At 45.7% G+C, this 21437-nt stretch overlaps 1 protein-coding gene across 1 annotated transcript in view; it reads right to left on the bottom strand.

Annotated features, from left to right (window-relative positions):
- The window catches only part of hecw1b (HECT, C2 and WW domain containing E3 ubiquitin protein ligase 1b), a 773289-nt gene that overhangs the window by 575891 nt on the left and 175961 nt on the right, over nt 1–21437 (bottom strand). The window contains exon 4 of the mRNA XM_085988048.1: nt 19385–19479. Within this exon, the coding sequence (XP_085844174.1) occupies nt 19385–19479 (95 nt within the window). The remainder of the gene's footprint in view (nt 1–19384; nt 19480–21437) is intronic.

Genomic DNA, 21437 nt, shown 5'->3' with positions numbered 1-21437 from the left:
TGAAGTCAAGCGTAGGTCCCTTGCATTCAGAATCAGGAGAATTTATAATGGGGAACAAAGATATGGCAGACCAATTAAATGCATACTTTGGTTCTGTCTTCACAAAGGAGGACAAAAATAACCTCCCAGAGATGTCGGGGAACATAGGGTCTAATGAGAGGGAGGAATTGAATGAAATCAGTATTTGAAGGGAAATGGTGTTAAGGAAATGATGGGATTGATGGCAGATAAATCCACAGGGCCTCATAATTTACATCTTAGGGTACTTAAGAAAGTGACCCTAGAAATAGTAGATGCATTGCTGGTCATCTTCCAAAATTCCATAGACTCTGGAACAGTTCCTATGGATTGGAGGGTAGCTAAAGTAACCCCACTATTTAAAAAAGGTGGTAGAGAGAAAACGGGGAATTATAGACCAGTAAGCCTGACATCAGTAGTGGGGAAAATGCTAGAGTCCATTATAAAAGATGTAATAGCAGAGCACTTGGAAAACAGTGACAGGATCGGACAAAGTCAACATGGATTTACAAAAGGTAAATCATGCTTGACTAATCTATTGGAATTTTTTGAGGATGTAACTGGCAGGATAGATAAGGGAGAATCAGTGGATGTGGTGTATTTGGAATTTCAGAAGGCTTTTGATAAGGTTCCGCATAAGAGATTAGTGTGCAAAGTTAAAGCACATGGGATTGGGGGCAAGGTACTGACTTGGATAGATAACTGGTTGACAGACAGGAAGCAAAGAGTGGCAGGCAGTGACTAGTGGGGTACCGCAAGGATCGGTGCTAGGACCCCAGCCATTCACAATACATATAAATGATCTAGACGAGGGAACTAGATGTAATATCTCCAAGTTTGCAGACGACACAAAGCTGGGTGGGCGTGTGTGCTGTGAGGAGGATGCAGAGAAACTCCAGTATGATTTGGACAGGTTGGGTGGTTATACTGCATCTGCCATGCATCTGCCCAATGTGGATAAATGAGAGGTTTTCCACTTTGGTGGGAAAAACAGGAAGACAGATTATTATCTGAATGGCAATAGATTGGGAAAAGGGGAAGTGCAATGCGATCTGGGTGTTCTTGTGCACCAGTCGCTGAAGGTAAGCATGCAGGTGCAGCAGGCAGTTAGGAACACAAATGGTATGTTGGCCTTCATAGCGAGAGGATTTGAGTACAGGAGCAAGGATGTCTTGCTGCAGTTGTACTGGGCCTTGGTGAGACCACATCTTGAGTATTGTGTGCAGTTTTGGTCGCCTTATCTGAGGAAGGATGTTCTTGCCATGGAGGGAGTGCAGCGAAAATTCACCAGACTGATACCTGGGATGGCAGGAATGATGTATGAGGAGAGATTGGGTTGATTAGGCTTATATTCGTTAGAGTTTAGAAGAATGAGAGGGGATCTCATTGAAACTTATAAAATTCTAACAGGACTAGACAGACTAGATGCAGGAAGGACGTTCCCGATGGCAGGGGAGTCCAGAACCAGGGGTCACGTCTAAGGATAAGGGGTAAGCCATTTAGGACTGAGATGAGGAGGAATTTCTTCACCCAGAGAGTGGTGAACCTGTGGAATTCTCTACCACAGAAGGCAGTTGAGGCCAATTCATTAAATATATTCAAGAAGGAGTTAAATATATTTCTTATGGCTAAAGGGATATGGGGAGAAAGCAGGGACAGAGTACTGAATTTGGATGATCAGCCATGATCTCATTAAATGGCGGAACAGGCTCAAGGGGCCGAATGGCATACTCCTGCTCCTATCTTGTATGTTTCTATGTTTTCCATCTGCTATTCTGCAGTTACACCTCTGGATCCATCTTTGTCTTGTCCTATTACCACCCTCTTTCCCTTGCACTATCATCTCTTTTGTCATTTAATCACTCCTGCCCTCCACCCCATCACAGACCTCTCCCTATTGTTCTTGCCCTCCCCCACAACCACGGCCTTTTCCTGGCACGGGAATCACGCAGTACAGGAACCACGTCTGTGAACTTGAGGCAGAATGTGTGTGGTATTGATCCACCTCATTATTGCACAGCATGAAAAGTACAATAAACTTCCCACTTGACAGCTGGTCACTTTCCTAAGGCAGATGCTATTGCTGAGTCCATTGGCAGCACTGATTTAGCTTTCTAGAGGTTGCAATTCTTTTCAGCAATGTCAGGATCCACTGTCACCTCCTTGGTACCACCTATCACACCATTGATAGGGAGGTGGTGAATCAGCCCGGGTTCCTGCTCCTGATCCCTGTCCAGTGACCCCTGGGTTAGGGTGAGGTAGTGAATCAGCCCGGTTTATTTACAGAAGGATATACTTGCATTGGAGGCAGTTCAGAGAAGGTTCACGTGGTTGATTCCGGAGATGAAGGGGTTGTCTTATGAAGAAAGATTGAGCAGGTTAGGCCTATACTCATGGGAGTTTAGAAGAATGAGGGGGGAGCTTATTGAAACATATAAGATTCTGAGGGGCTTTGACGGGGTAGATGCAGGGAGGATGTTACCCCTCATGGGGGAATCTAGAACTAGGGAGCATAGTTTCAGAATAAGGGGGCACCCTTTTAAAACGGAGATGAGGAGGAATTTCTTCTCTCAAGAGGGTCATGAATCTTTGGAATTCTCTACCCCAGAGAGCTGTGGAGGCTGAGTCATAGAAACATAGAAGATAGGAGCAGGAGTAGGCCATTCGGCCCCTCGAGCCTGCTCCGCCATTCAATGAGATCATGGCTGATCATCCAAATTCAGTACCCTGTCCCTGCCTTCTCCCCATATCCCTTGATCCCTTTAGCCTTAAGAAATATATCTAACTCCTTCTTTAATATATTTAATGAATTGGCCTCCACTGCCTTCTGTGGTAGAGAATTCCACAGGTTCACCACTCTCTGGGTGAAGAAATTCCTCCTCATCTTTGTCCTAAATGGCTTACCCCTTATCCTTAGACTGTGACCCCTGGTTCTGGACTCCCCGGCCATCGGGAACATCCTTCCTGCATCTAGTCTGTCTAGTCCTGTTAGAATTTTATAAGTTTCAATGAGATCCCCTCTCATTCTTCTAAACTCCAGCGAGTATAAGCCCAATCGACCCAATCTCTCCTCATACATCATTCCTACCATCCCAGGTATCAGTCTGGTGAATTTTCGCTGCACTCCCTCCATGGCAAGAACATCCTTCCTCAGATAAGGTGACCAAAACTGCACACAATACTGAAGGTGTGGTCTCACCAAGGCCCTGTACACCTTCAGCAAGACATCCTTGTTCCTGTACTCGAACCCTCTCGCTATGAAGGCCAACATACCATTTGCCTTCTTAACCGCCTGCTGCACCTGCATGCTTACCTTCAGTGACTGGTGCACAAGGACACCCAGGTCTCGTTGCACTTCCCCTTCTCCGAATCTATTGCTGTTAAGATAATAATCTGCCTTCCTTTGTTTGCCACCAAAGTGGATAACCTCGCATTTATCCACATTATACTGCATCTACCATGCTTCTGCCCAATCACCCAATCTGTCCAAATCATACTGGAGTTTCTCGGCATCCTCCTCACAGCACACACGCCCACCCAGCTTTGTGTCATCTGCAAACTTGGAAATATTACATCTAGTTCCCTCATCTAGATCATTTATATATATTGTGAATAGCTGGGGTCCTAGGACCGATCCCTGCGGTACCTCACTAGTCACTGCCTGCCACTTGGAAAAAGAGCCGTTTATTCCAACTCTTTGCTTCCTGTCAGCCAACCAGTTCTCTATCCAATTCAGTACCTTGCCCCCAATCCCATGTGCCTTAACTTTACACGCTGATCTCTTATGCGGTGAATATATTCAAGGCGGAGAGAGACAGATTTTTGAATAACAGGGAAATCAAGGGTTATGGGGAGCGGGCAGGAAAGTGGAGTTGAGGCCAAGATCAGATCAGCCATGATCTTATTGAATGGTGGAGTAGGCTCAAGGGGCCGAATGGCCTACTCCTGCTCCTATTTCTTATGTTCTTATTTCTTATGTTGATCTCTACTTGACCTGGCATCTATTGCATCAGCATGGGTGCCGTTTATACTGTCTCACCTTGGTCCTCAGAATCAGATCGCAATGAGTCCCAGCACTAGCAGCACCAACACCACCACCAACCTTCTCCACCACCACCTAATGCTGCACAGGACAGAGGGCCTCAGCACATGGCTGCACCGTGCCAGAGGCGAGACCCCCAACACAGGGTATACAGGCAACATGATGGAGCAGCAGTGCCAAAGGAGGCTCAGGCTATCACACCAGGTCATCGCAGACATTTGCAGATTGCTACAGCAAGACCTGCAACCCAGAGGACCTGGTGGACACACCTTACCCGTGGCTGTCAAAGTCAGCAGCACCCTCAACTTCTTCATCTCAGGCTTCTTCCAGGGATCTGCAGCAGACGTTTGCAGCATCTCGCAGTTGGCCGCCCACAGATGCTTCACACAGGTCACCGATGCACTTTTTGACAAGTCAGCCAATTATATCAAGTTTGCCACTGATGAAGCCACTGAGTGGGCGCTGGCCTTTACCGCTCTGGCTGGCTTCCCATGGGTGCAGGGTGTCATCGACTGCACACATGTGGCCATCAGGGAACCCCATCATCACCCAGGAGTCTTTTGTCAACCGCAAGGGCTTCCACTCCATCAGCTGGTCTGCAACCATAGTAAGATCACCATGCAAGTGTGTGCCAAATTCCCTGGCAGCTGTCATGATTCTTTCATCCTGTGCTAGTCCACCCTCCCTCAGCTCTTCACTCCTCCAAACAAACTTTCCGGCTGGCTGCTTGGAGACAAGGGCTATCAACTGAAGACATGGCTCATGACACCCTTGAGGGAGACATATAATGAAAGCTACATTTCTGCCACGTGTCATAGAGCAGACAATAGGCATGCTGAAAATGCGCTTCAGATGCCTTGACAGATTTGGAGGAGCCCTTCAGTACGCACAAGCCAGGGTCTCCAGAATCAGCGTATTCTGTTGCGCCCTGCATAACATAGCGCAGCAGCGGGGATTAGCGCTGCATGAGGAGCAAGACACTGGGCGCACAGCCTCTTCAGAGGAGGAGGAGGAACATTAGCTGGAAGACGAGGGGGAGCAAGAGCTGGAGGAACCTGCGGTCGAGTTCCACCAGCACCCGAGCACACTGCTGCCCAGGAGGCCAGGGATGTCCTCATCATGTCCAGATTTACTTAACTTCTGGCATTACACCCATATGGCTGCCACATGCTGCGCCAGGTTCCCACCACCCCACAGCAACACCATAAAGCATCCCTACAATGACCAAGCCATTCCTTTCACACTGACCACCATTGCTGGAGGTAACGTTGTGTCTCACTATTCACTCCAACTCACTAAGCCATTTCCGAATTTGCACACAAATTTAGTCATGACTGGAAAGTGGTGAAAATAAATATTTTTATCTGTGACATCACAGTAACGGAAACTTTACAGAAACATTTATGAAAACACCCAAGTAGTTACCCTTGTGGATCTACTTGTGTTTCATCTTTCTTTTATGCATGCTTCTACGAGCTGCAACCCCTGTGGCTTCAGCAGAGGTAGAGGCAGCCTGCTCACTTCCCTGCTGCGACTGCATAGACACTTTTGGGGGATGCCCGCTGGGTTTTGGAGCCTGTGATGGCCCTGCCAAAGTCTGCTGCTCCAGCGACTGTGCGGGAGCAGACTCAGCCATGGCGATCTGAGGCAGCATCTGGGGCTCTGAGAGGGAAGGGGGGGTGAGCAACGGAGGAGAAATGTGAACGCTTTGAGAGGAGCCCCCACTTACATTTCCCCTCTCACCATCATCCCTCTCATGGGCCACCCACACTTCCCTGCTAGCAAGGAGCTGGAGAGCACCTTGCTGCACAGCAGTGGGGCCATGAGGACCCACGTCTACTTTGACATCCCTCCTAGAGAGGAGGTCTAGGAGCGTCTGCCATCTATTCTCCATAGAGACCATGTGCTCCTGTGTGTGGCGCATTAGCTGCCCCATGCAGGTGGCCATCTTATCCATGGAAGAGCCTACAGTCGCCATCACCTGCGACACGGTGGTGCTCATGTTGGAGATGGACTCCTCCAATCTCTGCACATTTGCAGACATTGCGGCTGCAAAACCTGTCAGAGCCTCCTGCATTTCTTGCTGCCCCTCCAGGATCACCCTCTTTCTGGATGGCCCCAGCATGCAGCTGAGCAGAACTGGAAGCGTCCTGTGCCCTCCGGCGAGGAGACTCCACTGCTGTCCCTGTTTCCACCATCTGCTCTTGCTCACTTGTGAATTGTGAGACACCAGGTGACAACATTAATCTATCTCGTGTGGGACCCACTAAGGTGTGCGTATCTGCGCTGGTGCTGGGTGCGCTTATGTCCAGTGACGGTGTGCCCTCATTGACTGGAGGCTGCTCTGAGGACTCGTCTTCCTCTTCCTCCTAGACAGTGGCAGGGTGGGGGGAGGCTCTTGATGGACCTGTCGGAGAGTAAAGAGATGAGTTAGATATGCCATATCAAGAATGGGTACAGATACCATTATACACAGGATGAACATTCATTGGCTGCTGACATCAATCCCCACGAGTGACTGCTGTATGCCATGTGGCTGTACGAGATGTAATTCTGTCACCAGGTTGCTGAGATGTCCCCCTCTCTTCGTCTCTTACCTTCAGCTGCTCGGTGACTCCAGAGACTTCCAAGGCAATCTCCTCTGCTGCTGTTAAGTTGCCAATGATGGACTGCCACTTCCAGTTCTCATCCTCTTATTGTTGTGCAGTTTGAGTGAGAGTGATGGAAGAAGTGTAAGGAATGGATGGGTTACATTTTTAGAGGATGACTATGATGGAGTGGGGTGGCAATGCCAAGTGGCCTTCTTGTGTGTTGTTAGTTGGTATGATTGCATTAGGATGAGGGCGAGTGTGAGAGGTGGTTAGTTAGATGGGAATGTGAATATGTAGATAGAGAGGGATGGGTGGACGTGCAAGGTATGTTGGTGTGAGTAATGATGTGCAGGAGTAGGGTTGGGAAGGCAGAGCGATGGGGATGTGATGCGAGGCACAGCAGGATGAAGGTGAGTGTGGCTTTGCACTCACCTTTCCTGATCGAATGAGACCATTGAAATGCTTATGGCACTGCACCCAGGTTCTCCTGACAACATCCCTGCTGTTGACCTCCTCTGCTATTTGGAGCCAGGCTCCTTTGGTCTCCTGGGGAGGTCTCTCCTGCCCATCGGAAAGGAAGAGGACCTCCCTGCATGCTCGCACTCCCTCCACAAGCATATGGAGCGAGTCATCTGAGAACCTGGGTGCAGCCCTCTGTCTCTGTGCAGTCATGTTTGCTAGTCTTTCCAACACTCCAATGGTGCAGTGCAGTGGCTGCACACTCCTAGATGAACCTTCAAATGCAATGTGGCCATGGCGCCTTTAAATATCCCAGCTGAAAATGCCTCATCGATGACATCATCAGACCCGCACCATTTAATAGGGCCGGGTAATGTGTAGGGCTGTCTTAATAGGCGCCATTAATGGAAAGTCGATCTCAGAAGCGGGGTCGCGTCTTGCCACAGCGACCACCCGCACCCGACCCACCCAGGTATAGAAAATTCCAGCCGTTAACTCTGTTTCTGTCTCCACGGATGCTGCCTGACCTGCTGAGTATTTCCAGCATTTTCTGTTTTTATTTAAGTGAATCACTTCCTGGATTATCCGAACTGATATATTGGCTTCTACTGTTATCCCTTCGTATACTCAGCAAAATGTCTTCTCACTGCAATACTCCGGGCAAAGCAAATGTAAAGACAGACCCAATTCCCAAGATATTTCAACAGCATTCTAAAACATAAATACAAGTTGCCCATCAATTTTATTTTAGCAGCACTAAGGTGTGTTCTCAGTTGGGAGGGGAGTGGTCACTGTATGATGGGATTTGGATGCTGAACCCCTATGCGTTGTCTAATATTGTGGAAATGTTCCCTTTATGGAAGGAAATATGTCGTCAATGGAGTCCTGGGTGAAGAAAAAGCTATTGGCCCAGAAATTCGGGTCGGGGGCTTCCCGCGGGTGCAAGCCCCCAACCTACACTTACCTAGTGCGCCGGCAGTTGACCTCTTGGCCTGCGTGGAATTCCTCTCCGAGGCCTGTCCCAGAGGCCGGCGCGCCCCAGGGGCGTAGTTAGTGCGAAGCGTCCCCTGGGATCACGTGAGCAACAGGCAGCCAATCGGAGCAGGGAATGCTCCATTCATAAGTCTTGACAGATAGACCTGTCAAAACGTATAAATGCTGAGGCTGTAAAACTGTACTTTACCTTCAAATAAATTTTAAAAAAACATCACACTTTGTAAATAAACTATAAATTACATTAAATAACTATTTTAAACAAAAATTTAAATTTTTGAAAAAAATAATTTTATAAAAAAACAGGGCTAAAAATAAACTTACCTTGCTTTAAAGTATTTAAAAGTAAAAAACCTGTGGAAAAAATGTTTTAATTTTAAATAATTGACCACTTACCTTTGAAAATGAAGTCCTTACGGCTGCTTTATACATTTCTAAAATGTACAGACTTACCCGCACGTTAAAACCTGAAAAAAAAAGGAAGTTCAACGCGCACGCGCAGACTCCCGTGCACACGCGTTCAGAGGATCGGAAGTGCCGGTTTCCCACGCATGCGTAGTGCATGCAAGATTCCGGCACTTCCATCGGGTACTCACGCGTTGGGACCCGAATTTCTGGGCCTATGGCTGTTATGTGGCAGCAGGGGATTAAATGGCTGTATGTACTAAAGCCCAGGATCACAGCTGAAAATGCTTACAGGCAGCATTAGATTTCCCAATCATGAAGTAAACAGCTTTTCCATCAGCTGGAGTTTCAGTGCACAAACTGAAAGCTTTAATTGAGCTTTAGTTTAGGCTATGGATCAACCCAAACTGAACACAGAAAAGACAATGGAGAAATCACACAGGGGAAACATTTCTATAATCAATCCATTTGGTGGGGGGGCGGGGGGCGGGTGGAATCTTAGAAACCGGGCATGAGTGACCTGCTCCATCCCCAATAGGTTGTGATTTTAAAATGCCGATTTTTCAGGCATATGAGGCGCCTGCCTGCATCAGGCGAGAGCCTCACACATTTATGCCAATAGGGGTCCTATCACTTCAACATCTCAACCAGGAAGTCAGCAGGGCATCCGCAGCACCACCCCAACAGGAAGAGTGTGGTCAGACCTCACAGAGACCCGCCCGGTAAGGCAAGTTCAAAACTTTCCCTTGTGGGGCCAGGAGGAGGAGGAGGGATCCACCGAGCCCCGCAAGAGAAGTGTAGGCCTCCCCTATCCAGAGTACCCCTGCTTCCTGTAACCCTGAGTGCTCCAGGACCCCTGTGCTCCCACCGCCTGGGGTCCAGCGGGCTGCCTCTGGGTCGCCTGATTTTCCAGCACTTCCCACCAGACTTACTGGCTCTGTTGGTCATGAATATGGCCAGCGGCATGTTAATGTGGCCCAACTGTTAAAATTGTCTGGGCTCCCGCTGCTGTTCCTAGGCAGGCAGGCTGATCACTAGGCTGCTTTCCCACCCGGGAGTTAAAATTCCCACCGCTGAGATTGATTACTGATCATTTGCACTTTAAGTCGACCTCTGATCTTTTAGATTCTGCATCCACGACCCAAGTCCCATTTACAAAAGTTCACCATTTTGTGTAAAGTTGCCTATTTACTGGAGAATTTTTGAGAGATTCTTTAAAATTGCCACTTCAAAGAACTGATGGATCTCTTGTGGCATTATACAGGATGAATTAGAGGATACACTATTTTATGATGGCTGCAAAGAACATTATAAAATACAGTTACCTTCCTGTACCTCTGCTCCTGGAAAAAACTAATTTGTCTCCAAATCTATTTTTCACTCTGTCTTTCATTGTTTGTGCAGTATGTTTTTGCTGTGTTTCCTCTCTCTTCTGTACCCCTCCCAAGCTATCTTTATGGCCCTCACCAATGTTCTTTTATTTATTTTAAAGTTTGTAGCAATATAGTAAGCAACACGTACTGGGTTGAAAGTGGGTGCTGAGGTTGGGCATGGAGAGGCTGTCTGGGAGATGGTGGAATACATGCAAGTGAGAGAGAAAGTGGGAGGTGAGAAGATTTGAGAGCCTGTGTGGGTTGGGAGCACGCAGTGAGGCTGATGCATGGGGCCACTTGAAAGATGGGGGTGGAGGAGGCTGCAGTGTCTGGTCAGTCAGTACTCAGTAGGAAGGCACTTGGGATGTAAGAGTAATGGAGGAGTCTTGGAGAACGGGGGTAGGGGCAGAGAGAACTGTGGGAATTGTTATGTTCATAAATAAATAGACGTTTTCATTATGAACAGCTAGCTTGAGCTAGTCATTTATTCAGCCATGTGGACTAGTGTACAGGCATCCATCTTGACTACTGCCTTGTGGGTAGCCCCCTACTAAACATACAGCTCCACCTAGTGTACCATTCTAGAATGACATGTTACTGATCATTACATCCCCCTTCCTTAGAGGTTAAACAAAATCAATATCAATCAATCATAACGACATAAACATCTTCACAACAGTCAACACATTTTCAAAGCTTTGCTTTATGAACTCTAAGCTTTTCATTCTTTTGTTATAGTTTTCTTTGTACTCAAAGATTAAGTCTATCAGGCTTTTTTACTTCACGTGTGGATCTTCTCAGCACAGGAAAGTCTGATGTGTTTTCATGAGAGCCTGTATGTGTGTTTGTGTTAGATTGTTCTGGTGGTGAGTGACAAGATTCAGTTGCGGCATTGTCATCGATTTGCTCTTGGATAGTTTCTTGTGTTTTCAGGAGGGAACGGCAGTTCCTCCTGAGAATCTGTCCTTCCTCAGTTCTAACAGTGTATGACCTTGGTCCTACTGTTAACCCCTCGCTTCTGTGAGGAGGATCTACCCCTAACTTGGGGGATCAGGGTTCGCTGCTTTAGGAGACTAAACATGCCGGTCAGTCTATCACTTTCTCAGTAATACACAAAGTCAGAAACTGTAAAATAAGTAGTTTTATTAAGGTACCCGGACTTCACTCTGAGAAACCCTTTATGTCTACACACAAGTATGCCTCCCAAACAGTGAGCCCCGAGACTCACGGGGCTACAATATTTATACATTTTCATAAATTGCAAGTCATGGAAAACAGCAAACTAGGCGATCACGCGCTCCACGAGTCACTTGTTTTTTTACAGAGTTTTGCTTAAGTTTCACATTTAACTTTCAACAAATAGTGACCATGAGACTGCTACACCAGTTATCTTATGTCTCCTTGAGTGTGGTTAGGGAGTAGAACATGCTGCTCCTTCTGTTCCTTCTTATCTACTTCCACTGCATTCTCATAGTCCTGCATCAGTTTTTTTTACATTTAAACTTTTAACCCATGTCAACTAGTCCATCATGCTTTGCAAGGCATTTGTAAAGCAGTATGTGATTTGCTTAGCTTATCATTACTTCCTCAAGAACTGTAGCTTTCCTGTTCCATGCATCTGGAGCCTCAATCCTGACAACCATCCCTTGTCAATGGTTTCAGAGTTTTGGATGACTTGTCATAGTGTGATTTCTGTTTCAGCTTTAACAGTTGAAGTCTCTGTCTCAGTTCCTTACTCTGCTTTTCTTTTGCACAGCAGGGTAGCGTGGTGCGCAACTTGCGACCCATTAGGAGCTCAGCAGGTGAAGAACCAGAGTCTAAAGGGGAGGCTCGGTAGCTTAGCAGGGCGAGATAAGGATCAGACTTGTTTTCTGTTGCTTTCTTCAGTAGCTGTTTGAGAACTTGAACACCTTTCTCTGCCTTACCATTCGACTGAGCATACAGAGGACTGGATGTGATGTGTTGAAAGTCATAATGTGCTGCAAACTGTTGCCACTCCTTACAGTTGAAGCATGGACCATTGTCGCTAACGGCAATCCTGGGAATTCCATGTCTGGCGAAGATGGATTTAACATGCATTATGACACTGCTTGCTGATGTGCTTGAGAGCAGCGCTATCTCAGGATAGTTAGAATAGTAGTCAATCACTATTAGATAGTCTTTACCTTTCAAATGAAAGAGGTCCATACCAACCTTTTGCCATGGTGCTGTTGGTAAGTCAGCTACTATCATTGGTTCCTTTGCTTGTTTGTTTTGGTGTTTTTGACATGTCTCACATTTGCCTATCATGTTCTCAATGTCCTTATTTATGCCAGGCCAATAAACAGTGTCTCTTGCTCTCCTTTTGCATTTTTCAATTCTGAGGTGTCCCTCATGAATCCTTTTGAGCATGTCTTGATGTAGAGCCTGTGGAATGACTATTCTGTTCTGTTTTAGTAATAGTCCACTTGCGACACTTAACTCTGACCTGATGTGATAGTACTTTGGACAGGAACCTTTTGGCCAACCATGATGAATGTTATCTATTACTGTTTGTAACACTTTATCTTTGACTGTTTCTTCTGCTATTTGCTTTGATTTTGTGTCTGACACGGGCAGCGCAGCAGTGACCATACTCACATGAACATCCACGTCTTCCTCGGTAGAGCTCACATGACTCATTGTGGGTGCTCGGGATAGTGCATCTGCTAACACTATGTGTTTGCCTGGTGTGTAGATCAGTTCAAAGTCATATCTTTGCAGCTTCATCATGAGTCGTTGAATCCTTGGAGACATCTCATTCAGATTTTTTTTTATGATGGCAACCAGTGGGCAGTGGTCTGTCTCAACTGTGAAGGTGGGAAGTCCATATATGTAGCCATGGAACTTTTCTAGTCCAACTACCAAGCCTAGACATTCCTTTTCAATCTGGGCGTATCGACACTCAGAATCAGTCATAGACCTGGAGGCATAGGCAACAGGCTTCCAATCACCCTCTGCTTGTAGCAAGACCGCGCCTAGGCCATCTTTTGATGCATCCGTTGACACTTTGATTCTCTTTGTTGGGTCAAAGAAGGTGAGTACAGGTGTGGTTGTCAGCACTGTTTTGAGGTTCATCCACTCTTGTTCATGTCTTTCTGTCCATGCAAACTCATTTGTTTTATGTAGCAGGTCTCGCAGACAGGCTCTCTTGGCTGACAAGTTAGGAATGAACTTTCCAATGAAGTTTATCATCCCCATGATGCGTAGCACTCCTTTTTTGTCAGTGGGTCGGGGCATGTTGAGTATGGCATTTACTTTTTCCATATCTGGCTCTATTCCTTTACCAGATAGATTATCTCCTAGGAAAGTGACTTCCTGGATGCCAAACTGACACTTGGCTTTGTTGAGCTTCAGTCCATTCCGGCGTATGCTCTGTAGCACTTTAGTCAGTCTCTCATTGTGTTCTTTCAGTGTGGAGCCCCAGATGATGATGTCTTCAACATAGACCCGAACTCCTTCCAGGCCTTCAATTATGTGTTCCATTGCTCTATGAAAGATTTCAGATGCAGATATTATCCCGAAAGGCATTCTGAGGAAACAATACCTGCCAAATGGTGTGTTGAATGTACAGTATTTGGTGCGCTCTTCATCCAGCTTTAGTTGCCAAAATCCTTGTGAGGCATCGAGCTTTGTGAAGTATCTGGCACCTGACATTTCACTGGTGATTTCTTCTCGCTTGGGAATCTGGTGGTGTTCACGTTTTATGTTTGCATTTAAGTCCTTTGGATCCATGCATACTCTTAGGTCATTGTTCTTTTTCTTTACACATACCATGGAGTTAACCCAGTCTGTTGGCTCTTCGACTTTCCTGATGACTCCTAGTGTGGTCATTCTGTCCAGTTCTTTCTTGAGCCAGTCATGGAGGGGTGCGGGGACTCTCCGTGGAGCATGTACCACTGGCTGAGCATCCTCCTTTAGCTGGATCTTGTAAGTGAATGGTAGAACTCCAAATCCTTTGAACACATCCTGGAAATTACTCACTACAGAATCCACTGAGTCATCTGGTCTGCTTATGGCACAGTTTATACGGGAGACTCTCTTGACCAGTTCTAAGTCCTCACAAGCTTTGTTACCTAGTAGTGAATCAAGTCCTTCAGCCACAACAGGAAACATGAGATGATGCACTTTGTCTTTGACTGTCACTTTAAGCGTGCATACACCTAAGCTATCTATTTTCTGTCCATTAAAGTTCTTCAGTAGTACTGACTTTTTCTGTATTTTGGGCTTCTTTCATATTTTTAATGTCACTCATACTGATTAAGTTTGCTTCTGCCCCAGTGTCTAGTTTCAATGTAACTAATGCTCCATTTACCTGCAGTGGCATTATCCATTTGTCCTCTTTTACTGCATTAACTTTATGTTCAGCATTGTCCATTCCTGAGGGCTGCACATTTTCTGTATCCTTTTCTATATTGTCACATGACACCATTCCTACAAAAAATGTCTCACTTAAATCAGTGTCCTCAATCACATTGACTTGTTGCCCTTTCTTTGTTTTTACTTTTGAAAAGCATTGTTTGGCAAAGTGATTCTTTCCATTACATTTTGTGCACATTTTTCCAAACGCTGGGCATTGTCTTGACTGGTGCTGGTAACCACAGCATTTACAATTAAAAATTCCATCCTCCAATTGCTTTGCATTTCTGTTCTGCCCACGTTTCTTCCCCTTGTAGGACACAGCACCGACAGCAGCATTATCACTTACTACGGTCGCATTATTATTAATTTCACTGACAGTCTTTGCGTGCTGTTGAGCTAGCTCACTGGCATGGCATATTTTCACAGCTTTCTCCAATGTTAGTTCAGTTTCTCTCAACAAACGTTCCCTGATCTTTTTATCATGAATACCAAACACAATCTGGTCACGAATCATGGATGATTTCAGTTCAGAGAAATTACATGTCTGTGCTTTCAGTTTCAGATCGGTCACAAAGCTATCAAAAGTCTCATTTTGCTGCTGTGTCTGTGAACGGAACACGTACCTCTCATAGGTCTCGTTCTTTTTGGGAGAACAATGTGTATCAAACTTCCTTAGCACATCGTCCATTTTTTCTCTGTCCTCCTCATGTTCAAATACAAACGTATTAAATACCTCTATCGCCTGCGGGCCTGCAACCGTGAGCAGTAACGCTATTTTCCTTGCGTCTGGCTTCATACCGAACCCGATGGCAGCAATGTAGAGTTCAAATTGTTGTTTGAAAGTCCGCCAATTGCAGTCGACATTCCCCATGAGTTTCAAACCCTCCGGTGGCTTCAAATTCTCCATGTTGCATTTCACAATATTCAGCAGATATTACCAATCCTGGTACCAGGTTATGTTCATAAATTAATAGACATTTTCATTATGAACAGCTAGCTTGAGCTAGTCATTTATTCAGCCATGTGGACTAGTGTACAGGCATCCATCTTGACTACTGCCTTGTGGGTAGCCCCCTACTAAACATACAGCTCCACCTAGTGTACCATTCAAGAATGACATGTTACTGATCATTACAGGAATGTCTGGGTTTGGCTTCTTAAGGGGCTATGAGATCTGTAGCACCCAACTACTTCCTGGTCCACCAGTCACAATGCTACTCAGCTAGCCCAACTCACTCACTTTCCTCCCCAAAATGGTTTTGTCTACCTATTTATTCACTTGCCCTGAGCCCACCCACTCGATTGCCCACCCCAAGTGTCTCTTAGAACACCTAGGGCTAAAAATTGAACACCTAGTGCTACTTTTAGTGCCCTGGAAAAATCAGCGCCCCCATGCCGTAAATTGAGTGGTTGCGCCCCAAGAGGGAAGCAGGGTGCTACTGAAGCGCTCCGCATCCCTATTGGGGCACTGCGAGTCAATGTCACGCTGCGGTATTGCAGGCCTTCCTCCCCTTCAAAAGAAGTGCCGGGCTCTTGGAGCGCAGCCGGCACTTCGTGGGGGGTGGCCGTTCAGGAGGCCGGGAACGGGAGCGCAGGCAGGTGCTGGCAGGCAGCCAACAACAAAAATGCACCTCACCTTTAAATAGCACCTCCCTGGCCGCAGGTAGGCCCCCCCAGCCCCGTCAGACATAGCGTCCGGCGGTAAGTCAGGGGGCGCTCCCGAAGATCACGGCCAGGGCGTGAGTGAGGCGCTGCGCATGGTGATGACGTCATACTGGTTAGCGCCGCTGCTAACCTCCCGCTGAATTTCACGAGAGGCGTGGGCGGCGCCGCGCCTGGGCGCTAGTTGCTTTGCACCCCGTTAGCGCCCTCTTAGGGCGCTAACAGGAGGCACAAAGTAACCCAATTTTTCCCCACTGCTCTCCGTCCATCCTAACTGCTCTCCATCTGCTCACTAGCAGTTTGCTCAGAGTGCTTCCCGGCCTACCTGCATTCCCATCCTCCCGTCCACAAAGCTTCCTGTCCAAGTCTTGCCCCACCCACTGGTATCTGTGTACTTGTGATAAAGCCAGCATTGTAGCTACATCCAGCAAGTAAGGGACGAGAGTCAAACATGACCTGCCCACTCTCCCATCTACTCAGCTTGAATGATTCCAGGCCTACCTGCATCCCGGCTTGCCCACCCATTTTCTGCTGAATATTTTCCAGCCCGCCCACTTGCTCGCTAACCCACCTAGAGTTTTTTTCTGGACCTCCTGCTCAGAGTGCTTCAAACCTGGTCCTTCTCCACCTGCAGCTTTTCTTCTACGCTCTCACTGTGCTCAGCTCTGTACTTGTGTTGCTGCAACTCAACCCAATATCACAGCTAGAGTCTGCAAATAAAGTATAAAAGCCAATCATAGCAAATCCCAGATTTCCTGCTCACTGACCCATATTCCGCTATAGATGCCATAGCCTAGCCACCTCCAAAGTTCTCACAGGCCTCAGACCTCAATTCTACTGAGTGTTCACATATCCTATCCACTCATACTCCCAGGTCCACCTCTGCCCTCCCCACTCCGCCCCAGGCTGGCCCACACTCTGTCCCATGTTCAAACTCCAATGCCTTGCTTCCTCCTGTCCATTCTTCCTCCAAGACCCACCTCATCTCACTGCCCAGGTAAGACTTCTCCAGTCTCTCCCTGACCCAGCTCCTATCTGGTGTATGCTGCATCCCATCTTCCTGGGTACCCTAGGACTTTATTTAAAAAATGATGAGAAAGGTATTGAGCTCATCAAAAAAGAAACATATATGAGAACCACATTGGACCAGGAGAGAGGAGGAGAGACCTACAGAAAAAGTGAGGCAGGAACAATGAGAAAGACAGTCAGCCAGTGGGGCAATGAGAAAAGTGTGTGTTTGAGAGACAGGGTGAAGGAAGCAGTGAGACAGTCACAGGAAGAGACATGAACTGCATTATGATACAGCATGTGTTACCTGGTATAACACTCCTGATATTATAAAATAGTGTATCCTCTGACTCACTGGGAGCAACACCATGGGGGATCTGGTATGTTTACATGGGTTACCATCTGCCACTCCAAACATTTTACTGCTGTTGACAATTTTGCACACATGTGGTACAAATGTTTAATGTTTCAGACTTATTTTGAAGATTTGGCAATTGCCACAGTTACTGTGTATATTTATGTAGCTGCACAATATAAATAAGGAATGATCTCACATAAAACTGCAGTGAATGGGAACTAAATTACATGGTCATAGTGGCCGCTTTAAGACACGGCATTCAAAATGAAGAAATCTAGGGGGTAATTTTAATTTAACTCACCCAGTGGGAAAGTAACGAGATCAGATTGGAAAGCCGTTTTACAAACCGCCCAATTTACTGCCCAGATCATAATTCTTTGGCTGTAAAGCAATCACAACTGTAGGAGTTTCCAACCTTTCATTTATATCATGTCAGAACTCCGATGTGTTTTCTATTTAAAGCATCAAAAAGAATTACATTGTTTTCTTTGTTATAACTTACCCAATATTTATTACGGACAAACTGTACATATTAGGAATAGTACTGCAAGGTATATGATGTTGTTGCCAAAACTACTCCTTATTACTGAAATGGCTCATTAGTAAATTGGACGCATAAAATATTTACAGACAGCTACCATATGACATTACCAAGAAATTGTCAGCTCTATACTTATGGGCTCAATTTGTGCATTCTGCGATATGAATATTCTATTTCAGAAAATTAATACCATGCTCTTGACTGGTACTAAGTTCTCTGATTTGCTGTGCAGCAAACAGTAATATTTTCTATTTAGCACCAAGCAGTCAGTCTCCTTGGAGTTTTTTAAATGAAAACACTAATCTAAAAGCTTTCTCATGGCTCAGTGAGTTTATCCAGTAAATAGCTGAACCATACAGACCAGGAAGGCCCTGGATTGATACCTGGTTTGGATGTAGTTAGCTGGTCTCAGTTAGGGCAGGGGTCAAGATGCCACAATTGGCCTCAGGGGCCTGGTTTCTGGAGGGGGAACGAATCAGCCAAAGTTCCTACTGTGAATTGCTGATGACGGTGTAGATTTTGACTTTGTGTGATAGTGTAAAACGGGTGATAGCGAGTCGGCAGCCCATTTTACATCTCACCTGATTTTTATTCCCATTGATGTCAATGGAAGTAAAAATCGGGAGAGATGTAAAACAAGCTGCCGATTCACCACCACCCGTTTTATCCAGTATATCAAAATCTACCCCAACAAGTACATGTGTGCGGCCATGAGGTGAGGACAGAATTGAGCTCGACCATGATTCCCCCATAATGAAAATAACTTAGACACCCAAATGTTGGCTCAATGTGAATAATAGTCAACCTGGATGAGATACCAGACCCCACCAAGAAACACTTACAGGGGAGGAGGAGGAGGTAAGGAATGGCAAAAAAGCCTCTTTAATGAAAAACAGTAATCCATTAACTATCTGAATAATGAGTCTGATATTTATTTCATCATATTGTAAATAAATAAAACACTAGGGAACCAGTCTCTCCGTGAAAATAAGCACCAACTTGCATTGTCTTACAGGCAGATGAAATATTAATGATATTTAAATCTTTATGTTAGTATAACATGAGAATGCACACGCACTTTCATCAGCAGCATTTTATAAATGATGGACAAGAGTAAGACCTTCATGGAGCCAATTCTTAGGTAAGCTGCCATCTCTCCCACTATTTAACGCATAAAGTAAAATGTTAAACAGTCTGGAAGAACCACAAGTAGATTTTTTTTTTAAATAACTTATTAGATCAAGTGTAGAGATAAGGTATATTTTATTGCAAAAAGCACCAAAGTACTCTGTATAGACCTCAACATGTGAAAAAAGATGCTTGGAGAAAGGGACACTGCCATAATGATGTTATTGTATTGCAGCAAATCACAATGCCATCTGTTGTCTTTCAGGGACTACAGACCATGGTGAGAAAGAGGACAGATTCTATTTTTATTTCTACCTTTAGTCAGATGTAAGCTTGCCAGCACAGAGCTGGAAAATTGATGTAGGCAATTATCTAATGGTATCTATATATTGTGTATATGTAAGCACAATGCAGTAAGGAACTCACAGGAGCAGAAGGATTTCTCACACTGATGCTTGGTGTTGTTGCTCGAAGTGCTCCACTGGCTCCGTGGTAATACTTAAAGCAGATTTTTGTTTCAGCTGAAAGACAGATTAAGGTCATATTAAAGCTTCAAGAGCTCACCACATGAGACATTACAATTTGTTACAACAACAACAATTTGTATTTATATAGCACCTTTAACGTAGTAAAACAACCCAAGGCGCTTCACAGGAGTATTATAATACAAAAAATTTGACACTGAGCCACATAAGGAGATATTAGGGCAGGTGACCAAAAGCTTGGTCAAAGAGGTAGATTTTAAGGAGCGTCTTAAAAGGAGGAAAGAGAGCTAGTGAGGCGGAGAGGTTTAGGGAGGGAATTCCAGAGCTTAGGGCCTAGGCAACAGAAGGCACGGCCATCGATGGTTGAGCGATTATAATCAGGGATGTTCAAGAGGGCAGAACTAGAGGAGCACAGATATCTCAGGGGTTTGTGGGGCTGGAGGAGATTACAGAGGGGCGAGGCCATGGAGGGACTTGAAAACAAGGATAAGAATTTTGAAATCGAGGCGTTGCTTAACCAGGAGTCAATGTTGGTCAGCGAGCTCAGGGGTGATGGGTGAACGGGACTTGGGTGGGAGTTAGGACATGGGCAGCCGAGTTTTGGATTGTCTCAAGTTTACATAGGGTAGAATGTGGGAGGCCAGCCAGGAGTGCATTGGAACAGTCAAATCTAGAGGTAACAAAGGCATGGATGAGGGTTTCAGCAGCGGATGAGCGGAGGCAGGGCGGAGACGGGCAATGTTACGGAGGTGGAAATAGGCAGTCTTAGTTATGCCGTGGATATGTGGTCGGAAGCTCATTTCAGGGTCAAATACGACACCAAGGTTGCGCACAGTCTGGTTCAGCCTCAGACAGATGTTAGGGAGAGGGGTGGAATCAGTGACTAGGGAATGAAGTTTGTGGCAGGGACCAAAAACAATGGCTTCAGTCTTCCCAATATTTAATTGGAGAACATTTCTGCTCATCCAGAACTGGATGTCGGACAAGCAGTCAACAATTTAAAGACTGTGGAGGGGTTGAGAGAAGTGGTGGTGAGGTAGAGCTGGGTATCGTCAGTGTATATGTGGAAACTGTCGCTGTGTTTTTGGATGATGTCGCCAAGGGGCAGCATGTAGATGAGAAATAGGAGGGGCCAAGGATAGATCCTTGGGGGATACCAGAGGTAACTATGCGGGAGCGGGAAGAGAAGCCGTTGAGGTGATTCTCTAGCTATGATTAGATAGATAAGAATGGAATCATTCGAGTGCAGTCCCACCCAGCTGGACGATGGTGGAGAGGCGTTGGAGAAGGATGGAGTGGTCAACCGTGTCAAAGGCTGCAGACAAGTCAAGGAGGACGAGGAGGGATTCATTTTAGAAATTTAAAAACAAATTTCTCACCAATTTTCTCTCCTCCAATCTTTTTTTTAAAATTGTGTTGTTTCCTTAGGTGGAATGGTTCCACAAGTGCCAGTCACCTTCCGGTACATCACCCAAGTGGCCATTATTCACGTGTGAACCTTGACAGCAGGTGTCAATGGGGTATTCGACTGTGTAGGCATCACAGTCGAGCACAATGCTGTTCTCATGCAACATCCACACACGTACACTACCAGTAAGGATCACTAGGTAGCAATGAGGTGCAGGAACCCTGGTAATTTCCTCTCTCTAACCTGCAGTGAATGTGTTCATTTCAAAGAAGCAATAACATGCCAATCACAAAACATTGTGAAGAAACTCATTACGCACAACGGAAGAACAGAATTTATTTGTCGATGTTTTCATTTAAATCAACCACTTCTTGTGACACTAAAGCAACCTAATCTTTTTCAGATCCATTTGCACAAGCATTGAATTTAAGTGACTCCATAAGATTTGTTTCATGTGTGTAGAAACATGCATACACATTTACAGCATGGTCAATTGTAACAGAATTCTACACCATGCTTACATTAGCCCACTCAACATCAGGTCTGAGCTTAATCCAAAAAAACAGTTTGGCAGAAGAAGAACTTA

The sequence above is a fragment of the Somniosus microcephalus genome, chromosome 5 (assembly GCF_052327205.1).
Source record: "Somniosus microcephalus isolate GS21.2 chromosome 5, FLI_Smic_1.0, whole genome shotgun sequence".
Classification (NCBI taxonomy): domain Eukaryota; kingdom Metazoa; phylum Chordata; class Chondrichthyes; order Squaliformes; family Somniosidae; genus Somniosus; species Somniosus microcephalus.
The sequence above is the reverse complement of the archived record's forward strand: the minus strand, read 5'-3'. Positions and strand labels throughout refer to the sequence as shown.